Source organism: Nannobrachium achirus (genome assembly GCF_963921795.1).
Source record: "Nannobrachium achirus genome assembly, chromosome: 15".
Classification (NCBI taxonomy): domain Eukaryota; kingdom Metazoa; phylum Chordata; class Actinopteri; order Myctophiformes; family Myctophidae; genus Nannobrachium; species Nannobrachium achirus.
In genome coordinates, this window is record NC_137822.1 from 41,973,229 (window position 1) to 41,996,574 (window position 23,346).

The 23,346-nt window shown below is 42.7% G+C and overlaps 1 protein-coding gene across 1 annotated transcript in view; it reads right to left on the bottom strand.

The window, feature by feature from the left end:
- Nucleotides 1–1,158: 1,158 nt before the first annotated feature.
- rasgrf2a (Ras protein-specific guanine nucleotide-releasing factor 2a) overlaps nucleotides 1,159–23,346 on the bottom strand; it is a gene marked incomplete at both ends in the record, with an annotated part of 70,954 nt that continues 48,766 nt past the window's right edge. The window contains 13 exons of the mRNA XM_080743231.1: nucleotides 1,159–1,254; nucleotides 2,707–2,775; nucleotides 3,172–3,289; nucleotides 4,633–4,712; nucleotides 6,155–6,352; nucleotides 7,272–7,356; nucleotides 8,630–8,733; nucleotides 10,593–10,653; nucleotides 10,814–10,926; nucleotides 12,539–12,645; nucleotides 14,444–14,536; nucleotides 15,268–15,384; nucleotides 17,026–17,546. Coding sequence (XP_080599357.1) covers nucleotides 1,159–1,254; nucleotides 2,707–2,775; nucleotides 3,172–3,289; nucleotides 4,633–4,712; nucleotides 6,155–6,352; nucleotides 7,272–7,356; nucleotides 8,630–8,733; nucleotides 10,593–10,653; nucleotides 10,814–10,926; nucleotides 12,539–12,645; nucleotides 14,444–14,536; nucleotides 15,268–15,384; nucleotides 17,026–17,546 — 1,762 coding nt within the window. The remainder of the gene's footprint in view (nucleotides 1,255–2,706; nucleotides 2,776–3,171; nucleotides 3,290–4,632; nucleotides 4,713–6,154; nucleotides 6,353–7,271; nucleotides 7,357–8,629; nucleotides 8,734–10,592; nucleotides 10,654–10,813; nucleotides 10,927–12,538; nucleotides 12,646–14,443; nucleotides 14,537–15,267; nucleotides 15,385–17,025; nucleotides 17,547–23,346) is intronic.

The following is a 23,346-nucleotide window of genomic DNA, read 5'->3' on the forward strand; positions in this document are numbered from 1 at the left end:
TGGGTACAAAAATACTATTTTACAAAACTGATAAAAAGACAATTGTCCATTAAATTGACACAAAAGTTAAAAATATACACTTTCAACTTGGCGCAAACAATAACCTAACTGTTATACTGACCGTAAGCCAAGTAATTAAAAGTATATACTATAAATTAAAAGTATAAACATGCTGAATGGCAGACTCCATGCCTGCATTTTATATAATGCATTCCCAAACCTTTTAGCTCGAGACGTAATAAAAGAGAAATCAGATATTTGTCTAGATAGATACTACAAGTGAAAATGGCAGATGTACAAGCTCATAATGTGTCGCTTCGCGCCGCGTTGTCTCGTAAAGGATCCTCCTCCATTTGCTTTATACGAAATGTAGATTTCCTGGGGGAGGCTGGTTTACGAGGCTACACGTTTGAGCTTGTGGCTCTGCTATTTTAATTCTTTTTACAAAAAAAGCGATGAACGCTTGGCCGCTACAAGCCAGTAATCCCTGTGGTAACTTTTCTGACACCTCCCGCTTAAAACCCCCAAAAGATCCCAAGAAGGATCGTGAGGCCACGCTTTCACGGCCTGCACTAGCACTGGTCCACGACCCATGTCGTGGACCAAACAGCCACGTGTGAGCCAAATATGGGTCTCAACTGGAAGCATCAACAACCAACCAGATGGTAAGCAGCTTGTTTCAAGGGGGAATATTACGTACTATTATAAAACCCTTTAAGTCATTCAGACATACCGTATACTGGAAACCTGGTCTACTTGTGACTTCACAGTAAACCTGTTGGTTTTCTAGGATGTTTTTATTAAAATAAAATGCAGACTATGTTATTTTAAGTAGGATATAGTTGGTTCTCTAGTGCCACCGTTGTTTTGATCACTGACTGTCCTAGTATAATAAAATAGCCATATAATGGAACGCTTTTTACACTTTCCAGTACAGGTATTATCTTTCCTGAATAGACACACCTTAGATCTGAGAAAAGGCACATTTCCCCCTGAGAATTCAAAGCACAGTAAACGTTGACGCTTGATATAATAATACTCCCTGTGTTATTAAGCTTGTGTGTGCGCGCACGTAGTGCCATTATACATTACACGTCACACACACGTACACGAAAGCGCACGAACACACACACACACACACACACACATAGTTCCCATCTATCCAGGGGGGACCCGCGGCTCGATCTTCAGTGACAGCTCATACAAGGTGTCTTCATCCAGCACCAGAGTCTTATCCAGCAGGTACTGAGTCACCTGGAATGACAATTCATTCATTCATTGCATTGACAAGTAATTCATTCATTTATGGCAAGGGTTTTCAAAGTGGGTGACGGGGCACCCTGGGGTGCCGTGATGCCAGTCCAGTGGTCGCCGTGAGATCATTTGATAACATTTGGAATTCATCAACATCACTACATCAATATCACTTCACTATGCTTAGTAAAACAGACCTGATTTGCACTGTACTTGAGTTCTTTTTCCATCTACGACAACTCTCTTCACCAAAAATAGCAGATCTACAAGCTCACAACGCGTCACGTTGTGAGCTTGTACATCAGCTATTTTTGGTGAACCTTCCCCCCAGAATAGGCATGCTGGAGTTCAAGTGCTTAAACCTCAAGTATAAGATTATTTTCAGTCAGTTCTGATGGAAACGGATATTTCTCCATTAGGATGTAAGATTCTAAAAAATAACAGTGTAATTCAGGTGTGCCGTGGATGAAAACATTATTTCCAGGGGTGCCCTGAGTCACAAAAGTTTGAAAACCCCTGATTTATGGCAATCAATTACTTTTCATACATGAAAATGGAACGTGCAGGGTGAGCGAGAATTGACCACCCCCGTAGTACGTTGTTTAGCGGAGTCCGTCAGGGCTCTATACTTGTGTATTTTCTTTTTTCACTCTTATAAATATCATCACAGAAAAGTACAAAGACACCTAGGTGTCTCTGTTTTTGGCGGCTAGGGATGGGATGATAATCGTTCATCGTTCAATGATCGTTCATTGTGATGATAAAAAAAAAACTCTCACAATAATCGTATCACAGAAATCTATTAATTCCCGAATGTCATCATTGATACTAAACAGTGTCGCCACCATGGTAACACAATGCCCAACTGACATCACTGACTGACATCACTACAGTGCCCAAATTTGGAGATGACATCACAGACTGACCTGGACACGGAACACCATATATGGGCATAAAAGAATGCCAAGCCAGACAGACGGATACAACGGGTATTGCACAACTGGACATCGATGGTGACTGTTGTGCCCAACGGTCTGGGTTCTCCAACATTACTTCTGAGACTCCTAGACATCCAATCCCTCATCGCACACCCCCGGGCACAGGACTAGTTTAATTGTATTTTGAAATTGCCCTCTGTCATACACTAAATTGACGCTTTTGTTGAGCTGCAAATTCCCTCTATACGTGATAAAACAGACCTGTAAAGAGCAAATATTTCAAAATAGTAGATCCACAAGCTCACAGCGGGTTGCAATACTTGTAGATCTGCTATTTTTGGAGAACGTCCCCACCAAAACAGGGACGCTGGGGGTTCAAGAGGTTAACAAAAGTGGCATTTAAGTTTTAAGAATATTTTGATTATCGCGATACTATCATTAATCTTAATAATGTTTGCCGCAATAATTGTGACATGTAAATTTCATATCGCCCAGTCCCTACTGGCAACCTTACCTTGGGTTGGTGCTCTATCCTGTAAGCGGCTTGCTGGAACTGACGGATCTCACGGATGATGTGGGAAATCTAAGAAACAAATCAAAGAAAAAATTAATATAAACAATTAAATAATGAATGCTTGTATAAAACAGGACAAGTCTGAAGCCCTGTTTTATACATCAGTGTGCGATGGGTGTTGCACAACCATAGAATCTATAAGGTCTACAAGCAATATTTTCATAAAATGAAAAATTTGGTAAAACAAAGCAAATAAATATTATGTGTGTGTATTTTTTTGAAAATGATGGCCTATAATGACATTCCCAAAGGACACACAGGGCGAAAACTCTCAGCCATGCCTTTCGGCCTGGCGGAGACAAAAATAATGTTTGAAAGCGCTGACACTGTGGAGCCCTTGCGAATCACAGGAGCGTGCATTGTGTGGACTGGAGGTTTAGTGAAAAAGAATCTTTCTTTGTTTACCATCCTCATCTTGGAGAAGTTCACCAGGCCCTCCTCGGTGAAGTTTGGCGTTCCCTCCTCGATGAAGGCCAGGTCGGTGAGGTACATGCCCAGGTAGGGCACGCACTGAGGGTTACAGCTTTAAGAAGGACGACATGAACAACATGTTTATAATGACTGGTACAGGACAGGTAGGGCACGCACTGAGGGTTACAGCTTTTAAGAAGGACGACATGAACAACATGTTTATAATGACTGGTACAGGACAGGTAGGGCACGCACTGAGGGGTACAGCTTTAAGAAGGACGACATGAACAACATGTTTATAATGACTGGTACAGGACAGGTAGGGCACGCACTGAGGGGTACAGCTTTAAGAAGGACGACATGAACAACATGTTTATAATGACTGGTACAGGACAGGTAGGGCACGCACTGAGGGGTACAGCTTTAAGAAGGACGACATGAACAACATGTTTATAATGACTGGTACAGGACAGGTAGGGCACGCACTGAGGGGTACAGCTGCATAGAGATGACAAGATGTCTATAAGACTGAGAGACACGTAGGGTTACAGCTGCACAGAGGACAAGATAGGCACACTGAGGGTTAATGGTCCATTTTATATAGCGCCTTTATCCAAGCACTTTACAGAGATTGTGCATTCCATTCACCCATGCACACACATTCATACTGTACACCGATGGCAGAGGAAACCATTCAAGGCACAAACCTGCTCACTGGGAGCAACTAGGGGTTCAGAGTCTTGCTCAAGGACTCTTCGACACCAACTCTGGGGGAGCCCGGGATCGAACTGGGAACCCTCTGTGTTCTAATGACAGTTTCTCTACCCCTGAGCCACTACCGCCCACCCGGTTACTACTGCACAGAGAGGACAACATGTCTAAAAGGACTGAGACACACTGAGGTTTACAGCTGGACAAAGGACATAGAGGACAACATGTCTATACGAGACACACTGAGGTTTACAGCTGGACAAAGGACATAGAGGACAACATGTCTATACGAGACACACTGAGGTTTACAGCTGCAAGACGGACAAGATGGACACACTGGGGGCTACAGCTTGCACAAAGAGGAGAAGATGTCTACAGTATAAGGACTGAGCCACACTGGGGGCTACAGCTTGCACAAAGGACACAGAGAACAACATGTCTAAGTACTGTAATACAGGGGTTCCCAAACATTTTAGCTCAAGACCCAAAAGAGAAATCACATGTTTGCCCGGGAGCCAAACTAGTGAACATAGCAGATCTGCAAACTCGCAATGTGTCATTGTGAGGTGTTGCGAGCTTGTCACTTAGTGCCACAGTGTGAGCTTGTACGTCTACAATTTTTGTATATCTTTAAAAAGGTTATTGGCACGAAGTATTGGGAAATTTTACATTCATTTTAATTCATTGTAACATCAAGCACACAACCAAACATCATTGTAAATGCCAACAGCAACACATTCATACTTCTTCAGAGTTTCTCTCAGGTTCTTGAATCTTCCTTCAGATGACACTATCTTCTGCAGTCTGTCCATCAGAGCCTTGGTCTGGGAGCCACAGAACAGAGAACAGGACAACAACACAAACAAGCTTAAGTTTAAAAAATATATATTTGTTTTTCATTACACTTTACCATGATATCATCGCTGTCGGGCACCGTAGTTTATTTTTTTTATTTTATAGAATACTTTTTAATTTAATTTTATTGTGTTTGTCTATGACAGTGTTTCTCAAACTTTCACATTTCAAGGATGTTTCCTTGAATAAACAAGAACAAATTAACTTCAAAGTGAGTGCTGGTTGTCCTTTTCTAAATAGTTGTTGTTTGAACCTTGCACCCGAGAGACTTAAGCCTATTCTTGAATCAAAAGTTGAGGAGTGATCCTCTTCCTCTCACTCTTCAACTCCCCTTAACACTGTCAGACTTACACACTTGTATGGGTCAATTTAGACCCCTCTAAAGGAACCCACAATGTCCCTGGAATCAACTTTGAGATGATTTTTTGCTGGCTTGATGTTTTATGTTGAACTGCAAGTGGCTGGCAGGAAACGGTATTTCATATTCTCTACTGTAAGTACTGTACACAGGGAAATTGACCAATAAAAGTGATTCTGATCCACTGAAACACAGGTTCTTTCTTGCATGTCCTGTGGACATAAACAAGGTTTCCACCCGACAGCGACAATATACTGACACAATACCAATGTCCCCCCCTAAACCCTCGAGCCCTGAACCCTTACAGACTGAAGTGAAGTCAGCTGGTAAGTGCTTGAGGATGAGAGCAGGATGGAGCAATACCTAAACCCTCAAGCCCTGAACCCTTAGGGACTGAAGTGAAGTAGCAATACCTAAACCCTCAAGCCCTGAACCCTTAGGGACTGAAGTGAAGTAGCAAGTGCTTGAGGATGAGGGCAGGGGCATCATTTGGGTCATCAAGGGATGGCAATTGCCTCCCCCTAGTGTTCACATTTAACCTTAAATTCATCAGTTATTTTAATGTTTCCAACTCTGAGTTGTATTAGCAGATTAATCTGATGCCCCTCCATCAGATCAGCATCTACATGCTTTTGTGGATGTATGACTTGTATAAATGTATGTGAGATGATCAAATGAACTAAACTAAACTAAACTAAACTAAACTAAACTAAACTATCTACATGTGATGAACACTTGTTATAATTTAGATAAGCCTTTTTATTGTTATGCAACCATTAAGTTATGAACCACTTTCAACGTGGCATCCTATTTTGGGAATGTCATTATAGGCGAACATTTTCTTGTACAAATAGTGAAAATAGTTGATTTACAAGCTCACAATGCGTCGCCAAGCAACGTGCTGTGAGCTTGTAGATCCACTATTTTTGCTATTTTAGAAATGGGGCTATGGTAAAAAGATTTTCTGAAATTATACCTCTGGATGAGAGAATGCAACTTGGGCTCCAAATGGCATAAAAGTAACGGGACAGCACAACTAATACAAGCTCCAACCTGTCTGCAGACTTTGGCCCATGTCTTCTTCAGCCTGTAGAGGGCGCTGCGGTTGAGGGCAGAGGTGATCTCCAGCACGCCGTTGTAGTTGTTGAGGCAGCGGCAGATGTCGGCCACCGCCAGCCACTTCTCTATGGCGGCCGCCCGGGAGCCAACGTCAGCCTGGGTCATGATCTGAGACGCCACCAGGTTACTCATCTACACAGAGAATGGAGGAAGAAGATGTGACAAGAGAAAGCTTTCATCCAGCAAGCTGATGCTCAGCTGGTACTGATGAGCATGTGGTTATGATGAGCAGGTTAAATGAATGATGAATGAGGAGTTAAGTGGCTTCGCTCAAAGACAATTTGATACATAGACTGGAGCCGGGGGTCAAACCAGTAAGCTTCTGAGGCGACCTCTCTACACACAATTCCACAATCTCCGAATGCTTTAGAGCAGGGGTCTTCAACAGAGGGTCCGGGACCCCAAGGGGGTCCTCAGACTTACTACAGGGGGGCCGCCAAATCTTTGTGATAGGATCATTCTTTTAAATTAACAACTTGAACCCTCGGATTCCTATTCTGAGGAGAACTTTAGCCAAACATAGCAGATCTACAAGCTCACAGGCGTTGTGAGCTTGTAGATCGGCTATTTTAGGCAAGTTTATTAAGTATTGATGGTTCAAGTGGTTGAAAACAGAAAATTTACATGAATCCAAAATACACTGATGATTGTGCTGTCAAACGATATGGAAAACTATATGGAACCGATGAAAAGGTTGTCGGGATCCCTGCTTAATCTCTCTCTCAACTAAGGGGTCCTTGGCCTGAAAATGTTGAAGACCCCTGCTTTAGAGTCTGGACTGGAACTACACCTCCCGGAAGCTGAGAATCTGCTCGTCATTTCCGTTCACAACAAAACATTTAAAATGTATTTTTGAATTACAATCCCTGCCAAGCAGCATCTAATTTACACAGCTGTAAAGACGAAACGGGATTCCTGTGGATCACTTTCAGGGCTTCCGTTGCTCCGTCTGACGGAAGCATTTGAAGGCCACAGTGTGTCTCGTGAGACTACTCTGCTCAGGACACATTGATTTCAGAGGCTATAATGTTGGCTCATTTAAAAGACGTACGTCATTGAAGTGCTGGCTGGTCTTCATGATGTACGGAGTCCTCTCTGTCTTGTCTCCTTTCATCCAGCCCTGACCCAGGAACTCCCTACAAGAAAGAACATATTAACATATCGTCACTGTCGGGCAGAAACCTTGTATCTCCAAGTTTCAAATGTGTACGTTTTTACTCAAGGTAAAGCCCTGCTTTGTCACACAAGACTGGTGCACAAGACTAGTGAAAACAGCAGATCTACAAGCACACAACGCCTCGCGGTGCGAGGCGTTGTGTGCTTGTAGTTCAGCTATTTTCACTAGTGTGAATCATTTTTTTAAAATGATAAACACTAAAAGAACGGTTTTGGACATTCAAGGTTTCCACCCGACAACAACAATATAACACTTGCTGATAGCAATATAGCTTACTGTATGTGTGTGTATGAGCTGTCAAATGTCCACATATTCATTACTTCTACTACAGTACCAATACTACTACAGTAGTAATACTACTACTGCTACTACTACTGATATATAACTAGAAATTGGACTAAAATAGGCAGCTGCTAGTGAATACTAGGTTGTTTCTGGGTTGTACTGATGGTTACTACTGAGTTCTATGAGTGGGTTTTTATGATAACTAAATAGTGTTTAGGGTGTTGCTAAAAGTGTCTGTTAGGGTGTCGTGTGATGCATTCTAGTGTATCTAAGCGCTTGCCTGGGTTCTTCAGATATGGCTACATACTGTACATGTTAAAGTTGTTTGAGGTTCTAGATAAATTAGTTAAGCCCTTCATGGTCTCTTTGTCCTTAACCCATTTAGAACGGGTACACAATATTTGTGTATCATTATTTTATGCTTTAACTATTGAAAAATAGCAGATATACAAGCTCACAGCACGGCACGAGTGCCGTGCTGCAAGCTTGTAGATCTGCTATTTTAGAAAAATCGTGGAAATTAGAATTTTGACCCAATTCTATAAGTGTCTTTTGAATCCTTCTTAGGTTTTTTTAAAACCTTTGATTCTATGTCAGCAATCTGGCTAGCCATCGTCAAAGAAAAGGTCCTTTTCACTTAACTGGAGCTCAGTTAGTCTACTATATGTCAGTGGTTCTCAAACCTTTTCATGTGAAGGACCCCCAAAAGGATATGTATTTGGCCACGGACCCGCATCTCAAAATATTTAGTTCCAGGGACCCCCCCAGAAGCAAAATTTGAGTTACAAACGTTCGCTTTGAAAATACATATATTCAAAGATTTGCACACATTTTCACGACTTTTTCAAAAATAGCAGATCTACATGCTATTTTTCAATGGTTAAAGCATTCAATAATTCTAGGCCTAAATGTGAACTGTTGTGTGTTGTAACCAGGTGAGTGCTCACTCATAAGGGATGCTCCTGAACACCAGGTGGTCCAGCAGGGTGATCTGTTCTGCTATCTCTATGGCTGACAGAGATTCAAAACACTCTGCCTTAGGAGACTCCACCTGCAAGATATGCACACGCACACACACAAGTGCACCGCACACCACACACACACACACACACACACACACACACACACACACACACACACACACACAGAGGAAGGATCGGTTGAGTATGAGTAATACTTTTGTCATACTGTTGTGTTATTGATACAATATTTTTGCTTTTGACAGTCACACAAACTGTGAGGCATGAATATGTACAATGTATATTTCATATGAACAAAAAAAGTTTCACTGAAGTACTGCTAAGTTCCACGTTTCGACCTACTAGGTCTTCATCAGGGTCGGAAGATCCTGACCCTGATGAAGACCTAGCTAGTAGGTCGAAACGCGTCGGTCAACTTGTTGCCTTGCTCAAAATGAATTATATATTTTTTTCACCAACGACGGAGTGCCTTGGAAATTCCTTCTCTGTAAGTCTGCTGTCTACACCTTTGGAACTTAGCAGTACTTTATTGAAACTTTTTTTGTTCATATATTCCTACCTGTATCACCAAAGAGCACCTGTACTGATCCCTGCAGAGCTTCTTTTTTCTCTTTTTATATTTCATATGCACACATATGTTTCACTTTCAAATACCTGCTTGGCTTCTAGAACTAAAACACAGCCTGTTTCACGACAGATCTCAACACATGACACAATACTGAGGTTGTTACAGATCAGAAACGACAGTTACTGTATTGTACAGGAGTGGTTCTCAAACCTTTTTGTCTTAGGGAAGCCTCTAAATAACCCTTTAATCCATGGCACCCCTGAATTACATTGTTACTTTGTAGCACCTTACTGTACATTTATGGTATATTAATAAGGTATGTAAATATGTCCATCTTTCCCCCTAAGATACAGTATGTCAGGAAGAACATTGAGAGAATATCTGTTTCCATTAAGAAACATTGAAAATGACTTCATACTTGACATTTGACCACTTGAACCCCAGCATCCATTTACTGGGGGGGGAACATTCACCAAAAATAGCATATCCACAAGCCCACAACGGGTCATTGTGACATGTTGTGAGCTTGTACATCTGTTATTTTTGGTGAAGAGACTTGGTTTAATGTAGGCTGGAAAAGATCGAACAAAGTACAGTGCAAATACGGTCCATTTCACTAAGTAGTGTCTGGTTAAACTGAAGTTGCGTATATGAATGACAGGGTTCCCACACATCGTCACCAATTATTTTCCAAAACTTTTCCAAAACTTTTCCAGAATATTTAACCCGATTTCCAGGACTATATAACAATAATTCAGCTCAATAACGAGTCGCTTACTCCGATGCACAATGCCCAAAGATAGTGTATGCCCGAAATAATCTTATTTGAACTGGGGACTGGGGAATTTAGCATAACACGGTTTTATTGTGAATTCACAATTTCTGCCTCTAATATTTGACAATTTTGCCAATGTTTCATTTGTCATTTCAGAGGTATTAACAAAATCAATAACCAAAGACAATCCATAGCTATTTTTTTTCCAGGACCTTCCAGGACCCTTGATCAATTCCAAAACCTTTCCAGTACTGGAAAAATATTTTTCTAATTTCAAAATATTTCCAGGAATTTCATGACCGTGGGAACCCTGGAATGAATTCCTAATATTATCACAGTATTCTGTAGCACCACCTGGACTTGTGTCATGGCACCCTAGGCTCCCACGGCTATGACACAGCAGACACATTATTTCAATCTTTTGTCATTCTTACAAAATAGAGTCGTGTTCAATTTAAAATGGAACCATACCTCTGAGGAGTGTACACATGGAACCACACAGTCCCTGAGGATTTCACACTGTATAAGAGAGGTCAGTTATCCCATCTGTCCCATCAGATAAAACAATAGAGTCAGTAAATACTAACCACTTGTGATATGTCTTCTATTTTCAGTTGCACGTCGTCTTGTTCCTCTTGAGAAAGAGCACTAACAAGGAAAAGTTAAAAGTGAGTTAAAAGGGTTGCCTTGTTAGAGTGTGCATGTGTGTGTGTGTGTGTGTGTGTGTGTGTGTGTGTGTGCGTGCGTGCGTGCGTGCGTGCGTGCGTGCGTGCGTGCGTGCGTGCGTGCGTGTGTGTGTATTGTGCACCTTAGTATGTTTGTGGTGGCTTTCCTTTCCTGTGGCAGTAAGTCTGGATCTCGTAGTACATCTTCTAATAGAGTTATAACACCTATCTTCAGGTCACTGTTCATATCGAAGTCCTGGAGGAGAACACATGCACGCACATGCACGCACGCACGCACGCACGCACGCACACACACACACACACACAATTTAAAAAAGTTTGAAACCACTGGATTAGGACATTAAGGTCCATACCCTGAGGAAGGCTGTGTATGCCACTACTCATGGGTTATCCCACTTTTAATTGTTCCAATATGAATATAATATAAAAAATAAAGGCTTTTGCATTTTTCATTTTACAAGTATTCAGTCCTCCACCAAAGAGCACCTTCGTCACACTTTTGTTGTTTGAGGTTTGATGTTGACTATAACCACCACTTAGGCCGGATTTAGACTGCAGTCAAATCCAGCCCAAATCCGATTTGGTTCTCAAATCCGATCTTTTGTCCCGACTTTTCACATTGCATTTTGCAAGTGACACAGATCTGATCTGTGCGTTCTGACTGATTTTAACAGCGTCAGCCCAAAGCTGCCCTGCGTCTTCATATCTGCTTTGGTTACCGTGGTAACGACGTCAGCGTCATGACGTTACGTCACAACGTTGGCGCTAGTTGATTACGTTCAGGAAATGCGACAACAAAAAAAAAAAAACATGTCAAAATATTGTTTTTCTCTCTTCTTTTCTTTACTCTTGTGTTTCGCTCTTCTCTCTGGTTTTATCTATTTAGCTCACATGTTTTCTCTCTCCTCTCTTGTTCTTCTCATGTGCTCAGCGCGCTGTAATATGCGCTATAATCAAATAGTAAATACTTGCGCTCTGTAATGACGTCATTACAGCCGCGCTCGGGTCGCGAGACTGAGACAGATGTCCTCAGATCCGATCGGATTTGAAACCACCTCTGGATGTGGTTTTTCAAAATCAGATTTCATGTAACCTGCATGTGACCTGTCTGGATTTAGACTATTTAAAAAAAATCAGATTCCACTTTTGATGTGACTCAGATCTGATTCAGGCTAGATTTCAGTGGCAGTGTAAAGCCGGCCTTACTGTATGCCCCATACCACGGGGGAGCGTTTCGCTGTTACTACGTGCCATCTGTTCGACACCCAACTCTAACCCTTACTCTAACCTAACCTCCGTGGGGTGAGTCGCTAACCCTCCCGACGCTCCTTTGTCGAAATGACGGTCGTTCGAAAGAGCGAGATTTCCCCTACCAGGGGTCTTGGCAATGTTTTTCAGGCCAAGGACCCCTTAGCTGATAAAGAGATGAAGCAGGACCCACTACTAAACGTTGTATACAACTGTGTTGCAGATTAAGCTTTTTCATAGATAGCTTCAAGGTTCAAGGTTCAAGGTTGTTCTTTTGTACAGGTACATAAGAGTAAAACCTATTTTTGTTGGGCTCCCTTCAGACAATGCAGTGGTATATACTGTATAAAATAACAGCACAAACAAGAAAAACAACACATCAAAAGACAATGTTTGATCATGTGTTGGATTCATGTTGATGTGCATTTTCAGACATTTCACCACTTGACCGTCAATACTTAATAAACCTGACCTTTCACTCTGTAATCCATATTTTCACCAAACCTTGTTGCTGAAAATAGCCGATCTACAAGCTGACAGCACCTCACACTGCAGAACCCAGTTTTTTTCAGGGTGACCAAAAAGCTTATAAACTTCACCTGAGAGTGTTTGGACACCCAGTGTCGCAGAACGTTGAGGACTCTGTTGGTGGCGGCTCTGCGGATGATGAACTCTTTGTCACAGGCCTTGTCAGAATTATTAAAACCTGTACAGAACAAAAGAAATGGAACATAAGCTGATAGTCACAGTACATAATAAGCCATTTAAAGCTCATTAAAGCTGCACTGTGTAACTTCCCATCTTCTATGCCAGATTTGAACCAGGTTTCTTGTATAACTGCTGACATTTTTACCATTGATCTAATAGAGCCTGCCTGCTTGCTCAGGGGAGAAATGTTTCTTGTCAGATGCAGATCCTGTGTCTAGGTGAGACATGACCTTTGACTCCATCTAAATGTCTCAATAGAAGAGCAGGGAGACCAAATACAACCACCACAATTGTATAAGTTATATTGTATTAACATACTCTACCATACAGCTTGTACAATATGACATAGTTAACACTAGAAAGAACCTCCTACAGGTCAGCTAGGTTATTGTGGCCTCCTGGTAAGAGGCCAATGTTAAAAGGGTGGCATTTCTTCCTTGGCCTAGTACTAGTAGAAATGTGTGTGCAAGATTTCACAGCTGAGTTCAGGATTTTAGGCCTTCTGTTCAAAATGGAGCCAATCAGGATTGGAATATGTAAAATCCAAAATACCTGCTTCGTTCGTAAAGGACAACTTAAAGTTTTTACAAAAAGGGTTCATATTTTAGATTGTAATTAAAGAATATAAAAGATGAATGTTAAAATTAGATTTACTTCAATCTATTGTTTTAGAGATTCTTATTTCAGTGGTTGGTGGCATGCGTACAAGTGGATAAATATGTCATTTTACACAGAATAAGCCCATTCCCAAGATACAACGCAACCTTTCATGGTTGGATGTGACTTATGGGGGCTACAAGTGTTACTGTAAATAGCAATAAAGAAACTGCTGGCTTATTGTGTCTAAAAAGACACTTGTACACATGCCCCCATGCGTACGCATGCCCCACATTTTAGCACGGTAAACGCGATAAAACAATAGAACAAAGCAAATGAAAACAAATTTTAACACTCACTTTTTCTTTTCTCTAATTACAATCTAAAATATGAACCATTGTCGTAAAAAAAACAAAGTTGTCCTTTAATGACTATAGAGACTGTGTATCAATTTATGTCATGTTTGGACAAAACTGTAGGTTTACTGTACAGAAATGTGTCTCTTGGTGGCGCTGTGACAGACCCATATAAAACATCGGGGGCAGGGGTTCTGCTCTGGCATCCAGGAAGTGTGTGTGTGCACATCTTTGCTGCGATCAAGCCAACAGTTCCCCAGATTAGCTGTTCAGAAACAGGGTGCAAAACATACTCCCTCGCCAAGCCTTCAGCCTGGCGGAGACAATAATAGAGTACTGTCATTAGTCCAGGCGTTTCGGGCAGTATGTTGATGGAATCGTGCACTTTATGAAAGAAGCATGACATTTGGCACACAGTTAGAACATGCCATATGGAACATTTTTGGCTATAGGGGCAGATTTGTCTTGGGAAACTTGTGGGAGCCAATCAAAGTTGGGCTCTCATAGACTTTACTATAGAGTAAAATAATACAAAAAATAAATATGCTTTAAGTAGCATGTGAGGGGTCAAACTAGGTGTTTTTCAGGATTCTGAATCCAATGCAAACATTTGTTTTGCTACATATTTATTTTTTGTATTATTTTACTCTATAGTAAAGTCTATGAGAGCCCAACTTTGATTGGCTCCCACAAGTTTCCCAAGACAAATCTGCGATGGCCCTATAGCCAAAAATGATCCCTATGGCATGTTCTAACTGTGTGCCAAATGTCATGCTTCTTTCATAAAGTGCACGATTTTTGCCTGAAACACTCTGACTACATAGCATTCCAGTATAAAGTCACCTGGGGAGGTGCTGCTGTGTCCGGCTGCAGCAGTGGCGATGGCAAAGGCTGAGGCTGGTGACATGGTACAGCGAGAGTTGTCACCCGATGGACCTGCAGAGGCGTATGCATGCAGAGACACAGCTTGGGATAAGCAAACAAAAGGGAACATAATGCATATCGTCGTTGTCGGGTGGAAACCTTGTATCTCCAAGTTTCAAATTTGTGCGTTCTTTCACAAAGTAATGCCCTGCTTCATCATACAAGGCCGTTGCACAAAAGTAGTGAAAACAGCAGATCTACAAGCACACAACGCCTCGCACCGCGAGGCGTTGTGTGCTTGTAGATCGGCTGTTTTCACTAGTTTAAATCATTTTTTAAATGACAAATGCAAAACTAACGGTTTTGGATATACAAGGTTTTCGCCCGACAACGACGATAATTATGTATGTATCTTCTGTCTGCATGTGTACACAGTAGTAGCCTACTGCAGGGGTTCCCAAACTGTTTTGGCTCGGGGCACCCCTATAAATATTTCTTTCATCCGAGGCACCTCTACATTATTATATTCCTAATTTTCACTCCCAGCACCTTATATTTTAGCATATTTTAGCGATTATGTTGTGAGGAAAACGAGACAATAGCCATTTTTGTTAGAACTGACTGAAAATAACTTTGTACTTCAAGTTTAAAATGATACTAAATATATTTTTAAATGTCCAAATACATTTCAAATATTATCAAATTATCTCGCGGCACCTCTGGGCTGCCGTCGTGGCACCCTGGTCACCCACTTTGAAAACCCCTGGCCTACTGTATATCCATGTTGTGTGTGTTCTTCCTACCTCCTGCCTGTCTGTAGCGCAGGTGTCTGGGTGTGGAGGGGGAGCGACACGGGGACATGTCCCCTGACTCACTGCTGGTGGCCGAGGACTCAGGCATGAAGCCTGACTCCAGGACAGCTGTTCAGAGGAACACAACATGACACAACCGTCAGAGAAAGCCAAAGAGGATTGTATTTTTGTACCAAATATTATTATTACTAATAAAATTATTGATTTTAAACGTGGCGAGCCGAGGTTACATAAAAGCAGCAACAAAATCCAATCGAACGAGACAGATCACACATGACTTGATTGGAAAATAAGTGCATGGATTAGAGGTTGTAGATCGTCTATTTTCTCTGCACAACATGCACTCCCATTCAAGCTGGCTTCTGTGGAATCCACATGACTGAAATCAGTGGTGGAGACTGAGAACTTTAACCCATGTGAATGAGCACAAAGTAGCCTGAAGAAGAAGCCTACTGATAATATATTTAAATACCAACAAATATTTTGTAATTTCTTTTGAAGTAATAATGTGTGGTTGTCACAGAATACCAAGGCTAGATGTGTGCACACCATTTCTCTACTGCCACCTTCTGGGCAAATTACACATGTTCCCATACAAGTTACAGTATATCTCTAATTTTACCACTTGAACAGTCACATCCCCAAACTGATCTGCTACAGAATTTTCTAATTTTTCTTTTACATTTGCTTTGAACTTATTGATTTCTTTTTGCTTATAGTGACATGACCATCATTGTGAGGACACTAGCCTAAATATAAAAGTACTAAAATATAGCCGATCTACAAGCTCACAACGAGTCGCAGACACCCACAAGCAGCCTCGCATAAAATGACTTATTTCTACTGGATCTCTTCTCCGCTAGTCCCTCCCTAACATCCCTAACAAAGTGTTTATTGATGACAAAATATATATATAACACATTTAGTCATAGTTTTAATCATCATACAGTAGCTTAGTTTTTATTTATTGAAAACAGGTACTCGACGACCATGTTTATCGTTTTCATAATTCTAGTCGACGAATAACAACACTGCAGTAACGTTATATGAAATGGCAATAAGAAGAGTATTCTAGATATATTCTTCTATAAGAAGAGTGCACATAGAACCATGTGACCGAGCGGTCCCCAGCTGTTAGCAGGGTTCCCACACATTTTTACCAATTAATTTCCAAAACCTTTCCAAAACTTTTCCAGAATATTTAACCCAATTTCCAGGACTATATAACAATAATTCAACTCAATAACGAGTCGCTTACTCCTATGTGCAATATGCCTAAAGACAGGTAGTGTATGCCAGTGGTTCTCAACCTTTTCAGGCCGTGACCCCTGAAATAATCATATTTGAACTGGGGACCCCGGCACCCTGACGAGCACTAAAGAGTAGAGGAATTTTGTATAATGAAGGTTTTATTGTGAAAATAGGTGATCTACATGCTCAGTTGTGAGCATGTAGATCTGCTATTTTCACAATGTCTGCCTCTAATATTTGACAATTTGGCCAATGTTTAATTTGTAATTTCAGAGGTATTAACAAAATCAATAACCAAAGACAATGCATAGCTATTTTTTCCAGGACCTTCCAGGACCCTTGATCAATTCCAAAACTTTTCCAGTACTGCAAAAATATTTTTCTAATTTAAAAATATTTCCAGGAATTTCATGACCGTGGGAACCCCGTATATATATTCTTCTATAAGAAGAGTGCATGTAGACCCATGTGACCGAGCGGTCCCCAGCTGTCAGTTACCCCTGCGGATGCTGCGTCTCAGCTTCCCGCAGAAGGCGTCGATGCGCGGCAGCTCTCCGATGGTGAAGGAGTCCTCCTGAGGCCCCAGGAGCGGGCTGAGCTCCGGGGACCCCCCACCGCCACCGGGGGTAGGAGGAGTGCAGCTCAGGTCCAGCGGGGCCTTGGTGGCGGTGGGAGGAGGCGAGGAGCAGAACATCGGGGAGGGCGCTCCGCCCCGGGGGGAGTTGGGGCTCCTGGGAGGTGGAGAGGAGAGCGAGGAGGTGGGGAAGTGGGTAGAGGTGGGGGAGTTGGCGGCCGAGGAGGAGGGAGTGGAGAGGTCCAGGGCCGACGCCGCCTTGGTGGAGCCGCCACCGCCGGGGGAGTTGAGGGAGAGCTTGCGGGAGTGGACGGGCGAGGAGGTGCGCGAGGGGATGACCAGCGGGGGAGGGGAGGAGAACTTGCGACACAGCCGCGGGGACTTGTTGCTCAGGGCGTCGCTGCCCCAGCCGCCCTGGTTGGAGGCGAACAGCAGCTCCAAGGACCTGAGAGATGCAGTAATAGTAGTAGTAGAGGAGAACAAGACTCTTAGATCAGGGTGGAGATGCAGTAGTAGTAGTAGAGGAGTGGAGGAGAACAAGACTCTTAGATCAGGGGTTCCCAAACTTTTTTTGTCTCAGGGCACCCCATAAATATTTTTTTAATCCGAGGCAACCCTACATTATAATTTAGCATATCGTCGTTGTCGGGTGGAAACCTTGTATGTCCAAAACCGTTCGTTTTGTATTTATCATCTATAAAATGTAAACTAGTGAAAACTGCCGCCTCGCGTTGCGTTGCGTGTTGCGAGGCGTTGTGTGCTTGTAGATCGGCTGTTTTCACTAGTTTTTGCGACAGTCTTGTATGATGAAGCAGGGCTTTGCTTTACCAAAAGACGTACACATTTGAAACTTGGAGATAGGAGGTTTCTGCCCGACAGTGACGATACTTTAGTGATTATGTTGCGAGGAAAACGTTGAGATAATAGCCATTTTGGTTAGAACAGACTGAAAATAACTTTGTACTTCAAGTTTCCAAATAAATTCCAAATATCATCAAATTATCTCGCGGCACCCCTGGACTGCCGTCACGGCACCCCAGGGTGCCCCGTCACCCACTTTGAAAACCCCTGTCTTACAATACATGTAATATGTATTGTGTCAATAAAAGTGCTCTCGAGACTCCAGCTGGAGACCCCATTCAATGCCAGACTGTGCTTGCATATAAGTAGTCAAGGCCAATATAGGATTCGTGAAACGTGCTCGCAGACGTGATTTGAGGGCATACTAATCAAAGTCTAATGTCATCTTTCAGCCTTTCTAAATGCCTTTCTACACACGTTCCCTGATGGCACATAGGAGTGTCTCAGAGAAGGTATGAAGTTTTGTGTGTGACAACAAACACCTTCAGCTTATAGGGAAGAATGATGAATGAGACAATGTTTGTGAAATGCTCGCACAAGCATTTTAATATCAAATATGATCATGAGCATGAGTTTTGTGAATGAGGCCCTCTGTTCCTATCAAGCCTCCTAACCACTCCTAGCCACTAACTGGAGTAGTGATTTTTAGCTCACCCACAAAGAAAAGGACCCAAACTAGTGAGAACAGCAGATCTACAAGCTCAATACAAGCTCACAAGAAGCGCCACATTGTGACCTTTCACTTAAACTTTTCACTTAAAATGTGTTTTCTAGTTTAATTGTAATCTTTTATTTATAATTGACATTACTTAAAAAAAATCATAGATTTTAGTTTTTATTCATGCCAATCTTTTTGGGGGAATGTTTTTTGAAAATGTTTTGAAATAATAATAATGTAGGAAACCAAAAGGGACGCACACAAAAAAAATCAAACCCAGTCTTTGGAAACCAGTGAACTGGAGGCCGAAGCACCGCAAGTTGCTGCAAAGCCCAAAGTGTAATACCCTCGCATACCCAAATGAGCTCAGCAGAAGAAATATCAGGTTTGAATACTGGGCAATTGGACCAGAATGGTACAGATTGCAGGTTTAAGAACACAGGTTGGTGAAATATATTTACTTGGACTGGTTGAGGGCCAGTTGGGTGATCTTTAGGCTGTAGTCGGGACAGAGGGAGGTGATGGACAGACGGTCTGATGAGTGGTACTGGACCCTGAGAGGGACAGCCGTCCCAGGAGGAAGAGGAGGATGAAGCCAAAGGGACAGGATGAAGAAGGAGAGGACGGAGAGACAGACAGAAGGAGGTGGACATGGAAAGGAGACGTTTGAGTGACAGATGAGCTGAACACAGTCATGGTTGAATGTGAAACAAAGAGGGAGAAGATGGAGACATATATATAAAATGGTAAACAAAATGAGAACATGTAACCATTTAAAGGTGGTGTGAGTGATATTCTTAGTTAAAAGGATAACGCTTTATTACCCTAGTTAAGTAGGCTAATATTTTCTATAGAGCAGGGGTTTTCATTTTTTGAAATGAAGTGCCATGTTTTTGAGCTGTGGTCACACCGTCTCCTATACGTGGCCGTGTGTGTGGGTATGCATGCATGTCTGTATGTAGCCTGAGTCTGTATGTAGCCTGCAATACCTTTGCTAACCACACACATTAAGGGCGGGGCGCTGTTGTTCAGGCCAGGCACACTCACTATCACACTCACTCACTCACACTCACACACACACACACACACACACACACACACACACACACACACACACACACACACACACACACACACACACACACACACACACACACACAGCCTCCACCGCTCAGTTCACACAAGTGTGATTTTTATTTTCTAGATAGTCAGTGTGCCATGTCAACATACATTTTAATGACAATCAACCTTCCGGACATATTTTGATTGTCAGGAGGACATTGTTATGAGGATCATTAGACTGAATAATACACTGACTCCCTTCCCCAGACCAGAGTTTTAATGAGTGTAGAATTATGTGCAGGATGTAATTTGTTGTAATTTAGGTGACTTCATTTACCACATTGATGTTTATTTGTTTTAATCCTCTCTCTCACACTTCTGCCACATTGTGCCAGTGATCACCCTCTCATGTGCCAATGTTGGCACCCGTGCCTAAGGTTGCCTAGCCCTGGTATAGAGTGTTCAGTAACAGGGGTCTCTGTTCAGCTCTTTAGTAAACTAAAAAGAAGTCGGCAATTCTATCCAGTCAGGAGAGAGAGAACAGGATCAGGAAACAATGAGCAGACAAAATGGAAACAAAACAATTTAACTGGAACACTATAAAAACTGAAGCTGATAAATGATACGTCATCATCATACCAACAGGCACTTGCATACATACCATTGTATCCTGTTGAGATTGGCACATTTCCTGGGGCAAGCTGCCCAGATCACACATAGGCCAGGGGCCAATTCTGATATCTTCACAAATTGGTACCACCCAAGGTGACTGTACGTTTTGTTCCGACCGTCAGGTCGCACTTACTACCAAAACCTCCACCGGCTGTCTGTCTGTCTGTCCGTCCGTCCGTCCGTCCGTCCGTCCGTCCGTCCGTCCGTCTGTCACACGTCACACTTTTGCCCTGCTCATATCTCCGCAACCGTTGCCCCGATCCATGCCAAACTTTGCACACATACTCCTTGCCTGCCAAAACACAACCTCCACCCATCACTTCTCACATGCCCCTCTTCTAGTGCCACCATGAGGCCGATTCTTGAAAAACACATTTTTGGACACTGCTCCTACAATTTTTGCCCTAAAATCATGCAAATCGGTACACAGTATGTCTACACTCATCTCATCAACATGGATATGTCCCATTTAGCGCCACCTTCAGGACGATTTTTTAAAACACATTTTTGGACACTGCTCCTACAATTTCGCCCTAAAATCACGCAAATCGGTACACACTTGCTCTACACTGATGTCATCAACATGGATCTGTCCCATTGAGCGCCACCTTCAGGCCGATTTTTTAAAACACATTTTTGGACACTACTCCTACAGATTTTGCCCTAAAATCACGCAAATCGCTACACAGCATGTCTACACTCATGTCATCAAAATGGATCTGTCCCATATAGCGCCACCATCTGGCCGGTTTTTCAAACACATTTTTGGACACTGCTCCTACAGATTTTGCCCTAAAATCACACAAATTGGTACACAGTATGTCTACACTCATCTCATCAACATGGATATGTCCCATTTAGCGCCACCTTCAGGACAATTTTTTAAAACACATTTTTGGACACTTCTCCTACACATTTTGGCCTAAAATCACGCTGTGACCTGACGGTCGCTTATCTCCCGATTAGGGAGTCTTACTGGTCTTCCTTCATGTCTTTTTAGTTTACATTTTGGTATGATAACCCTTTCTGAGACCCAGCTAAATTGATATCAGAATCAGGGGTTGGCCAGCCCTTTTACTCATCTGTAAAAGTGCCCTCTCCAGGCCATGAATGTCGCACTAGTTTGAAAGAAAGGAGAATTACCTTTACCAAACTCTCCTGAACTTAAATGCATCATTTTATCTTGAAAGACCAGCATTGGGTTGAATCTTGATTATACTTAGTTGAGTGCAGCATCACGCATCTGTATTTTTTATCAGGAATGCCCTCCAGGCAACCACACTAATAAAGATACTCTAGAACTATAATAAGTTGCCCCTGTTGGGCAACCACACAAATGACAGGTGTCGGCCTCACGGATTGGTCAATCTTTCCATGATGTCACTGACTGCAACCATATAAGAGTCACACACATGTTAGAGTCTAATGTGTGACTACTTATATAGTTGCAGTCAGTGACATCAAGGAAAGATTGACCAATCCGTCTAACGGTTAGACAAACCATTATTTAAGGGAGTGAGACTGAATGAATTCTCTTGAGTCCACAGTAGCTGCTCGTGTTGCGCAATGTTCTGTTGGAGCGTTTATCTCAACCGCGTTCCAAACAGAGGCATGTCTGCTGCCGTTGCCGTGGGAAACAAGCTGTACTCCTTTGGACCGGACGGCAAAATGACGGACACAGGGCACAAAGATGGTCAGATGGAAACTCAGATTGGTGTGTTTGTCTTTAACACAGTGTCTTTTCTCTGGATGAAGTTGACACCAGAGACGACGGGAGGAAGATTATGCCACCTTGAGGTTCCCTCCAGGCGCAAGTGCCACACAGCTGTGCTGATTGAAGATACTGTCTACCTCTGGGGGGGTTTCCTTACAGCAAAATGCTTTATGGATTTGATGTTGACGCCCACAGGTGGTTCAAACCACAGGTTTGTGGGACTGTTCCCGAGGGGAGGTACGGCCACTCAGCCTGCGCTTTGGATAAGGTCATGTATATTCATGGAGGCTTCCCATGGCAGCCAGGATTCCCTAAAGATCCCCCAATGTACAAGTTGGACACCACCATAATGGTCTGGTCTTTAATTAACACCAGAGGCACTCGACCACCTGCTTCAGTCGCTCACTCTGCCACCGTCATCGGGACAAAGATGTTTGTATTTGGGGGCTGGGAGTCTGATGCCTGGGACAATGAGTGCTCCAACACCATCAGTGTGTTTGACACAGAGACCAACTACTGGATGAAGACACCCTCTGCACAGCTTCGTCCAGAAAGACGCAGGGATCATTCAGCCTTTACCTACAACGGAGAGCTGTATATAGTTGGTGGAGTAAACGATGATGACGATGATGACCAGTACTTCAATGATGTGTGGAAATTCAGTCCAGAAACGTTCTCCTGGAAGAAGGTTGAGGTCAACGGGAAACCAGGTTCAGGGATGTGTGAGAGGTGCTGTTGCTTGGTGGGAGATCATATCTTCCTCTTTGGAGGTCGGAGAAAATCAACTGACCTGCATGTCTTAGACTTGAGTCCTAGCCTGAAGACGTTATGTAAGCTAGGAGTTATTCAGTACGGTCTGGAGCGGTCAGGACTCCCACACAACATCAGGTGGGAACTGGCAGCCATGACTAGCAATAGCAGTTGCGCCCTGTTAGAGCAAACACACTGATACAATCCCTTTAATGACAAGAACATTAAGCCTCATGTGGTCTATGATGTCTGAACACTATGATGCCAGAAGCCCATACAGTATTATGGACATATTGGGTCAGTCTCATGTGGTCTATGACATCAGCCATCTATGATGTCAGACATCATCATAGGAGCATGAGTTGTGACAGACAGTCAGACAGACAGACGGACGGACGGACGGACGGACAGACAGACATGAGCTGCACATTTTCATACTAAATAGCGATCTACGGTCACAAAAATAGGCACTGCTCATTTCAAACGGGGTAACCAATGATGAAAAACTCCCATACCTACTGGGAGAAA